Source organism: Sinocyclocheilus anshuiensis, unplaced genomic scaffold, assembly GCF_001515605.1.
Source record: "Sinocyclocheilus anshuiensis isolate Anshui unplaced genomic scaffold, SAMN03320099.WGS_v1.1 scaffold955, whole genome shotgun sequence".
NCBI classification, from domain to species: domain Eukaryota; kingdom Metazoa; phylum Chordata; class Actinopteri; order Cypriniformes; family Cyprinidae; genus Sinocyclocheilus; species Sinocyclocheilus anshuiensis.
Genome location: NW_015546094.1, coordinates 1,167,644 through 1,178,221, shown reverse-complemented (window position 1 = coordinate 1,178,221; position 10,578 = coordinate 1,167,644). Strand labels below are relative to the sequence as shown.

At 39.3% G+C, this 10,578-nt stretch overlaps 2 protein-coding genes across 2 annotated transcripts in view; both read left to right on the top strand.

Moving 5' to 3' along the window:
• Positions 1–10,421, top strand: part of LOC107700192 (ubiquitin carboxyl-terminal hydrolase 5-like) — a 27,762-nt gene extending 17,341 nt beyond the window's left edge. Inside the window, exon 21 of the mRNA XM_016501762.1 lies at positions 10,269–10,421. The gene's annotated coding sequence lies outside the window, so the exon portion shown is untranslated. The remainder of the gene's footprint in view (positions 1–10,268) is intronic.
• Positions 1,694–5,936, top strand: LOC107700148 (tyrosine-protein kinase-like otk). The gene is made up of 8 exons (XM_016501685.1): positions 1,694–1,706; positions 3,073–3,204; positions 3,304–3,531; positions 3,633–3,877; positions 4,052–4,154; positions 5,105–5,243; positions 5,600–5,740; positions 5,933–5,936. Exons 1-8 carry the CDS (start codon positions 1,694–1,696, stop codon positions 5,934–5,936), a joined length of 1,005 nt encoding a protein of 334 aa, XP_016357171.1.
• Positions 10,422–10,578: the final 157 nt, after the last annotated feature.

Genomic DNA, 10,578 nt, shown 5'->3' with positions numbered 1-10,578 from the left:
ACACACACACACACACACACACACACACACACACACACACACACACACACACACACTAGTCTCCTTCCTGCCTCCCCCTGATTGGATAGTGGCTATTGTGACATCATCGCTTTTAGAGCTAAGCGCCACCTTCCTTCCTTTATGTGTTCCTGCAAATGTTTAATGGAAAGTAAATTAAATCACTAAATCACAAAAAACAGCTAAATATTAAATATTGGCATTTTAAATAAAAAAAAAATGAATGCAAAAGGTATTGTGCAGTTTCACTTTTTTCCTTATGTTTTGTTCTCCTTTTTGGGGGGAGGAAAGAATTCCTTTTGTTCTTTTTGCTTTAAAATAATAAAAAAGTGTCTCTTTGCTGCTTCTGACTCTGTGTATTGTTTATGGGTGTGTATTAAGGAACTTTCTGCCAAATGCAGTGTCAGCATTAATAAACATTTTATGTTTATTACAGAAAGTAACATGTGAATGCACTGGCAATACTGAAAGTGGAAAGAGTATTGATAAACGTAAAAGCATGAAACTCTTCTAAGTGTATAAAGAGCACGAATTACATTTGGTAATTTATCTAGTTAACAACGGAAAGTTAACCTCTTAACTGTCACCTCCCCTTTTTGAACATAGACTTGAAAGTGCACTATTCAAACTTAAATTGTTATAATTCATGAACGCTTTTGAATACAGACCTGAGGTTGGTCTCTTTTTAAAGAAGCCAATCAGCAGATTATTGCAAAAGTGTAATCATTTAAAAAAAAACAGTAAAAAAAAGTTATAGAAGTTTAAATTAACTGTAAAGAAAATGTACTGTGCTATTTTTGTTTTGTTTTATATAAAATAAATATTTTACAAAATAGGTTTTAATCCAAATTTGGCATAAAATTAAAGCCATATGTTTAAATAAGTTGTGTTCCAAATTTGAAGTTGATATAAAAAAAAAAATAGGTTACGATGCAGTTTTGTTTAGGTGTTATACCACAAACAACCACCAGGTGCCATCCAAACCCCATTTCAAATTTTTTATGCATTTTTCTGTCACAAATGTATAAATTTCTCTCAGTATTACTCCTTTCACAAAATGTGGACCACCAAATATGGAATTTTGAGATTTTGCGACTATATGTATTTTGTCAAGATTCTAAAAAGTTTTGATTCCAAAAGACCGTAATACATTTTGTAACATGACACCCTGCACTAAGGGGGAGGAGCCCAAGGTCCATTTCTATGGTAACGCGATGTCCCAAAACGGTTTTCACAGGATTAATTTTGAGATTTGAAGCTTTCAAATGATAATATATGATGATTACTAAATCATGTGATAGGAAAAAAAGGAAACGAATAGAATTTTTGTGACAAAGGTCAGAGCTCCTGTTATGGTGTAACGTATATGTTTTGAGGCGTACTCTTGTCATAAATTAATCTATTACTGCTCCTACATAATTTTTGAACAACAAACAGTGGTAAAATATCTATTTAGGAGTCTTAGACCTTTCCAACTATATATAGTTGGTCATGATTAGATTAGGATTTAATTGCAATATATTGAAGAAAATTTAGGCGTTCCGCTAGCGGGAAGGTGACAGTTAAGGGGCTATAAGCGTCGTGATGTTTCACTGCTGATAAGCTTTGGTAAGTAAATTAGTTCAGTGGCCAAAATCCTGTGGGTTTTATAAACGTGTAGCCTACATTGTACATAATGTACATTGATGGTACTGAGAAGCTAATACTTGTATTAATGTGCAAATGCTGACATCGATTATTTATTTTTATTAATTTATTTGCATATTACGTAATTGTGACCCTATTTATAAACTTAACTCTCAAATCTAACCTTATTTCAAGGATTTCCCAGAGTGAAGTGCATGTGAGAGGCGTTTTCTGCCCTACATTGGTTGTTTCTCTCCAAACAATTTTTGTTTGCTTTCTTCCGCTCTCATACCTCATTTCAGTTTCTTGTGCAGGTTCAGGTTTTTGTGTCGGCTGGTTTCCCGCACACGCTAGTTTTTACCAGTTGGACTAAATGCGCAGAACTTGCCTCAAACTTTGTCAACAAACATAAAACAGCATCCAAACGTGAGTATGAAAAGAAGAGCGTTCAGCTATAAAAAAAATACATAACCTGCATAAGCGAATGGTTTCTTAAATAAAAACATTGAAAATCCAGATTAAAAAAGATAAGCACCAGCAGAATGATTGATTTTTGCTGCTCGAGGTATTTAACAACCAAAAAAAGATAGAATTTCTTTGACACTCGATCTGAAGCCATGATAGCCTACTCATGTTTTATCTTTTCGTTAACTTTATTGTGTTTTCAATATTAAACATGTAGGCTAATCATATGTCTATCGACTGACTTGCATTTGTTTTTTTCAAATTTAAAATTGTTAAGAGTTGGAAGTAAACGACAAATACACATTTTTAGATTATAATAACCTATAATCACATGATTTTTGCAGGATTTATGAAAATGTGTCATCCTATCCTTTAATGACAATAATCTGTAATATTATTGCATATCCAAATAGAAATGTTCATTTGCACTACAAATACCAAGGGAATATTGCGTTTATTAGGCTAATATACATTAGAAGTACACATTTTCATTGTTTGTTTTTTAAGTATGTGTAGTCTGCAATCTGGAGGCATTCTATATTTTGCTGGTAGTTTGTTTAGCTTGAAAGTCATTTTAATTTTTCATTTATCTCGGATTATTCGAATTTAATCAGTTTAAATTATGAATATTTCTAGACCAGACGAAACGAATGAAAACGAAACAAAATGACTTAAGTGAGTTGCGTTTGTGGCTCATAGCCACATATGCTTTTTCCTGTTTGCTCTTTTTTCTTTGTAAAAGCATGAGCCTCTTTTTATGAACAAAAATAAACTAGTTAGGGTTTTCTCACCGAAAAGAAATCTTAATATAACTCCAGGCTTTTTATTTAAAAAGAAACTCATTTTCACTGACTATATTTTTTTAGAAAAAGGAACAGAATGGCAAAGGTATCAGTTCTCCTTTCAATCCATTTGAATATGAAATTTTGTGAGTAGTCACTGTAATTGATTTTTATTTTAAAGGTCCTTCCCATATTGCGTTAAAAGCAAGTGCTTCTGGAGACATTTTGAAGGTTCCTAGACTGGAGACAAGAGACTCTGGAAACTATTTCTGTAGGCAGTCAGGGAAAGAACACATTGTGCATGTTGTGTCAGGTGAGAGACGAAAGTAGTGCTTGTAATTTTTTTTATGTTTGTACTTATTTATTTTTATAATTATTGTATTTTTCATATTTACTCCCATTTCTCTTTCAGTCTTTGTTAAACCAGGCCCAGTGCTGGTGCAGTCTAGTGATGCAGAGCTGCACTGTGACATTACAGGAGACCCAAACAAGGAAGTACAGTGGCTGAGACCTAATGGTCAAAAATATAATGAAAAAAATCGAGTAATTCACCTGAAGTCTGTGACTTCAAATGAAGCAGGCCAGTGGACGTGTCTAGTCAAGGATGACTTGAAGCTCAGTGTAACATTGACTGTTGTTGGTTGGTGCCCCTCAGTAGTTGTTATTCAGAATGAGTGTTTTTTATTACTATAATGCTTCACATTTCATGCTGTCAGTGACATTTGTCTGGTTCTCCAACAGGTCTCCAGACCACAGCTGTTAATGCTTCTAAAGGGGATGACATAGAGCTGCCCTGTTCTCTTCCTCAGAGTGTATTTCAGCATGTTGTAGGTGGGACATGGAAGGCTGACCACCTTCCCAAAGTCCCTTTCCCAACCCTGACGAACACACCAAGCAAAGGCTTACACTGGAATTGCGAGGATTTATCAAAAGTCAACTTTACTACTGGGCAACTCAGCACCAACTTTGATGTCACGTTGAAAAATGTGAATACTTTACACTGTTTTTAATAATCTAGAGAATGCTTTTCCTGTGTAAAGAGCTATTTGTGCAACTGAAAAGTTTCCATGGATGTTAAAGGTTCTTCATGGAATAATCCATACCAAAAAAATAATCATTTTTTTGTATGTTGACAGTAATTTCCCCTCATATTCTCTCAGGTGCAGAGCAGTGATGAAGGAACGTTTGTGTGTATAGTGGAGTTTGAGGGTGGAGTGCGTCTAAGTGTCGAGACGACTTTGAGGGTTGTGGACAAACCTTCAGGTAAAACAAAACAACACTGCACAGCTTAACAGAATCATTCATTCACTTTATTTATAGAACACTTTACAACTGCACCTGCAGACCAAAGTGCTGTACAATCAAGAAACACTTCATTAAAACTGTTTTTGAGAAACAGAACTTAAAACAACACACATCCTACTAACAACAAAGACTACCCCACCCTCTCAAAGGTTAAAGACAAGAAGTAGTTTTTGACTTCAACTTTAAAAGCATTTAAAGATGAGACCTCTCTAAGTTCCTGAGGAAGACTATTCCAGAGTTTCGGCCCCGAGAATCAGTCTTGGGATGCACACTTTTTATCAGAACCTTATCATTTACTGGCAGATGTTAGATATTAGTCAGTACTGTATATATACATATTGATATTGGACATTTCGCCGCTTTGGAATTATAAGGTTCTATCTGCATTCTGAGTGATTTTGAGATATTGAGCTTCAAAGATTTTGCATTCCATATAGCAAAAGTGATATGGGGAACAAGTCTCTTTCATACATGAAAATGACAGAGACCCTAAATGGATTCTAAATGTACAATATCAAAATCCTCTCAAATTTGTAAACATTGTGACAAATGTGATGCTATTTAATTAATTAAGTTGACGAATCACAGCATTCTAAATTGCACACACAGCTGTATATAAAGGCAAGACTAGAAAGTTGCAGACCATTAAAATGGATTCAAAAAGAAAACCAAACTGGTCCAAAAATCTTCTAGTGCAGTCAGTCATTAAATGGAAGGCGGTAATAAGAGGAAAATTCAGCAGGGGATTGTGAGAATAGGTGGAAATATTTTGGCAACAGCACGCAAAGGAAATTGCAGCATACAAAGAAATCATGCGAGCCACTGGTACATTTTTTAGGCTTATTAAACCCATTTTTATATTAAATGACTGTTTCCATGTGGTCAGCAGCTGAGTTCTTGTCAAATAGGTGGAGGCCTTCCATGTAATCCTCAGTCTGAGATCGCTAAGATAGTAGAGGAGATACTGGGAATGGCCATTCCTTCCATATGTGGCATTGCAGATGCTCCAGACCCTGCACTGATCAAATTGAAGGAGTTAAAGAGATGGTAAGAAGAAAATTATACATTTAATGTGTTCACCTTTTTTTTTATAACTTGACATTAGTTAATTAATCTACACTCTCAGAAAAAAAGGTACAAAAGCTGTCACTTGGGCGGTACCTTTTCAAAAGGCACACCTTTGTACCTAAACAGTCCATATTGGTACCTTAAAGGTACATATAAGTACCTAAAGTGTACATATTAGTACCTAAAAGGTACAAAAGTGTACCTTTTGAAAAGGTACCGCCCCAGTGACAGCTTTTGTACCTTTTTTTCTGAGAGTGTATGGACATGGAAAAAAATACACATCGGATTCAATAAACATGTTTGCACTCTTTAATATTTTCTGCATGTGAATGTAGTGTGGATGATGCTGGAGCCAGTCCATCTGACGCATCTTCTCCTGTATCATCTCAGGACATCTCCCCGGGTCCTCCAGATAAGCCTTCTCCCTCACAAGACACAGGGTTTGCAGAGAGTGTAGACCCTGAGGACGACATTGAGTCTCTTGAAAGCAAAAAGCTTAATTTGCAAATAAAGTTGCTGGAAAATCAAAATGAATATTATGCACTCAAACTGAAAAAATTAAAGAACAGTCAATGATTGTCAGTGTTGTGGAGTAACTATTTACATGTAACGGAATTACGTAATTTAATTACGTATTTTTGTTTATGTATATGCTTTCTTTTTTTAAGATGAACTGTTAGATGCCTGTGTTTCCTGTCATAGCTATGCAAAGATTTGATTTCAATCAACAATATCATATCTTTTAAAATACTTCTTGTCATGGTTTTAAATCTGTATTTAACCTCAGAATGATCTCAAAATAAAAAGGTGCTAAAGTCTGATTTTGTGAAAATAAATTATTATAAAAAAATAATTCTTATAATCCTAATTTAAATGATGAAGAATTCTGAAAGTCTGACAGTAATGAGTGTTGAGTACTACTGTAAGGTTAACCCTGCCTGCTTTAAATGTTTGAAAATGATTATCAGTTGAAAACATTCGTTAGAAATTTAGAAAAGTAATCAAAAAGTAATCAGTTACATTACTTTAATAAAGTAATTGAAATATTACATTTTAAATAGGGTAACTTGAAATCTGTAACCTGTTACATTACCAAAATCACCTTTCGAACACTGATGATTGTACATGTTTTTGCAAATAAAATGGACCCCATTGGACCCCAAACGTACAAAAAAGTAAATTTTTTATATTTAAAGAATTTGCCACTGACGATTCAAACGTGAGTTTTGAGCAGTGTAGAGTAGCGCTTATTGTTTGTCATTTCTCCGATCACAAATGCAGCCATGATTTTATGTTTACTCGGCGCGATGCAACGCAACGCGTAAAAAGACAGTACAAGTCATTATAATCAGTAATTATTTCCCCACTGGATGCAACAAATGCCTCGTTTGTAATGGGTTTTATTGGTTTTGTCTCGTCGCGCCGGGATACAGCATCACAATATGGTAAGGGGAATAACATTTCTGTCACACGCTTGAGGTATTCGGCCAATCACAACGCACTGGATAGCTGGCCAATCAGTGTACACCTCGCTTTTCAGAGCGATGAGCTTTGTAAAAATCGACGCGTTTCAGAAAGGCAGGGCATAGAGGAGAAACAATAATGTACAGTATGTGGAAAATAATGTGTTTTTTGAACCTTAAACCACATAAACACATTCATTACACCAAATACACAAAATAATGTTCTTTTTCAGCAACGTCATATGACCCCTTTAAGGCCCTGCTGACTGTGGACTGTGATGGGCCCAAATCAACACTGGTGCATTGCTGCATTTTTCCAGTAGCCAAAAAACGCAGAGTCATTATGACTTTTTATTTCTGTAGATAAAGCATTGTTTTGTAGTGTGGGAGGTTATAGAATTTCAGTGACAAAAATAATGCTTTGATGATTTTATCAACTCCCTGTCCGTATGGGAAGGGGTACCAGTTTGCCTTGAGGTAGGTGACGGGGAGATTTGGTGATGGCGCAGACTGAGCATCCTTGGACAAAGCGCCGGACTTCTCGTGCCATAGCAGGCCACCAATAGCGGGATTCGAGGAGCGAGAGAGTTTGCTGGCTGCCTGGGTGTCCAGAGCCCGGAGAGGAATGCAGCGAGTCCAGAAGAGAGCTTGATGGCGAGAAGCTTGCGGTTTCCGATGTCATAATTCTGCTCCGCCGGGGAAAGCTTGCGGGAGAAGTATGCACAGGGATGGAGGCTGGGAGACTCTCCAGACTGCTGGGAGAGCATCGCTCCTACTCCTACGGTGGACGCGTCTACTTCCACGACAAATGGTTTCTGAGGATCGGGCAACGCGAGGGTAGGAGCGGTGCAGAAGGCTTCCTTCAATTCTTCAAAGCTCTGGAGGGCAGTGGGCGTCCAGGACAGAGACTTGGGCTTATTACTGAGCATAGACGTGAGGGCGGCTGTGTGCTGACTGAAATGGTGGATGAAACGGCGGTAGAAATTTGAGAATCCTAGAAAGCGTTGGAGTTCCTTAACGGTCTTGGGTTGTGGCCAGTGGTGAATGGCTTGGACTTTTTTGTCATCCATCTGGATGCCCTGAGGGCTGATGACATAGCCGAGGAACTTGACGGTGGTAAGGTGGAACTCGCACTTCTCCAGCTTGAGATAGAGGTGGTATTTTCTCAGTTGTTGAAGGACCTGCTCCACGTGGTGGCGATGTTCGGCCAGGTTCCGGGAGTAAATCAAGATGTTGTCGATATACACGATCACAGAATGATGGAGGAACTCCCGGAACACCTCGTTCATGAATCCCTGGAAGATGGAAGGTGAGTTGGATAGGCCATACAGCATAACGCAGTATTCATAGTGTCCGGTGGGCGTGATGAAGGCAGTCTTCCACTCGTCCCCAGGGCGGATACGAACGAGGTTATAGGCGCTTCGCAGGTCCAGCTTGGAGAAGATACGAGCTCCACGAAGTTCCTCGAGGGCGGCCGGCACCAGTGGAAGGGGATATGGATACTTGACGGTTTGTGAGTTGAGGGTCCGGTAGTCAATACAAGGCCGCAAGCCTCCGTCCTTCTTGCCCACAAAGAAGAAACTTGAAGCGGCCGGTGAGGTGGAGGGCCGGATGAAGCCTTGCTGGAGAGCCTCCTTAATATACTCCTCCATTGCTCCTTGCTCCGGGATGGACAAAGGGTACACCCTACCCTTAGGGAGTTGAGCTCCAGGCAGCAAATCTATGGCACAGTCCCACGCCGATGAGGTGGTAGTTTCGTCGCGGCCCGCTTACTAAACACATCCTGGAACGCCCAGTATTCCCAGGGAATGCTGTGTGGTTCCGTGGGTTCAGGGCTCTCGATGGAGGTGGCACAGACAGGGAGGAAACCAGGTGAAACAAAGTAGTTTCACTTTCACAACGAAACACAGTGTCACACACGGCGGCCTGGAGTGAGCAGAGGCCGAGGGTTAGAGTGAGCGGCGGCCGGTGGGCATGAGAACGGCGCGACGGGCTTGCGGCAACCACATGTGACGACCCCGGGCTGGACTCCGCTTCGTCCACGGTGAAAGCCGATCCGGCGATCCACAGCGCGAAGTTTATGTATTTCCTCAGCGACCAGCACGGATCAGCTCCAGGCATGACGAAACGGATATTGTCCTCTTTTGGAAGGCCAAACAAAGTAGTTTCGCTTTCACAACGAAACACACAGAACACAAACACACAGCGCCTTCACGACATGGTGGCGGTGGCAACAACAATACTACAGCAAGAATAAAAGTTATGCCTTCTTTCTTTGCGTGAACATTTGGGCGGCGTTATGCAAATCTTCCCACATCATGACATAGACATGTGGGGGTGTGTTAGAACGAGCCGTTTTAGGTAGGTGTGGCTGACTCTTAAATTTTATAAAGAATATCTCTTTGGATTTGAGACTTTAGTCTTTGCAACTTTACAGACCTTCTTTATGCACCAAGAGCTTGTAACACTTCAAAGAGAAAGGAAAACTTGAAATCGCATCATATGACCCCTTTAAGAAATTTAGCAGTTGAGACCTAGGGCCTCAATTTATAAAATGTTGCGCAGAAACCACGGAAAACACATGTACGCCTCTCTTTCAGATGTAAAATCTATCACAAATGATCTTGAACTTGTGCGTAACTGAATGGTTTCAGCTCTCTGCCTTCTAAACGACTCCTAATTAATGTCATTAACATATAGCCTAAAAGATCACTAGTCATCGTCCAAATCCTTTAATTTAGAACAGCCAGCTGCAAGAACAGCTTACGTTTCCAAAAACCTGCAGTAGGCCTACTCCGACAAGAAAAAGTGAGTACGATACTGTATGCTCAGACCCTGACATGACGCTAAGCACTTTATTAAGTTAAAGGCAGTTTTTACATGAGCGTTGGCATGGATTTAAGCGTACACACACTCCAAGATCAAATCTGTGCGTACACACACTTTATAACTGTATTTGTAGAATAATGTTCTCGAGCGAGCCGTGGACTGGATCTTCTCTCATCTGGATGATCTGGAGTCCATGGATGTGTCTGAGGGTGGGCGCTCAGAGGGAGGAAGTGAAGCCAGTCGGGAACCTCCTCCAGGGCCGCGTGTCCGTGATGGACCAGGAAGTATGTGTTTCTGTGGTATTTATTAAATTGTGATTTTTGTAAACAGGATCATGAATATTTTGCTCTCTTCTCATCTTTCCCATTCTTTTGTCCTGAAGAGTACGAGCTTTTTGCGTTCATCAGTCACATGGAAACGAGCACAATGTGTGGTCATTATGTCTGCCACATAAAGAAGGACCAACAGTGAGTGAAGTTCTTTCTCCATCTCTCTCTATCATTGTTCATATGCAGCTCTTGCACAGCAGTATCATTTTTCTCAGTATTAATGTTTTCATTGTTACTCTTTGCTTCTTTGGTAATCTTTAATGATCGAAAAGTTTGTGCCTCTGAGAAACCACCTATAAGGACCTGGGCTACCGGTATACTTTTACTGAAGAGTGGTGGAATAGAGTAAACTAGAATAGCATTTTCCTCTCTCTCTCTCTCTCTCTCTCTCTCACACACACACACACACATACACACTCATCTGTGTCTGATCTACTGAAACAGTAGGCCCAGGCTCCTGCTTCTAAACTGATGCACCATTTAATAAGTCAAAGCACTTCTCCATCAAATATATTCACTACTAAGAGAACCCAGACGTAATAATGACAGAAGGAAAAAAATGAGATGTAAGATGTGAGGATTAGAGTGTTCTTACTCAAAACGTCCATGTTGTAGGCTACAACACCTTACCACCACTAATCTATATATTATAGATCAGTGCTTAGTTTCCACACACACACACACACACACACA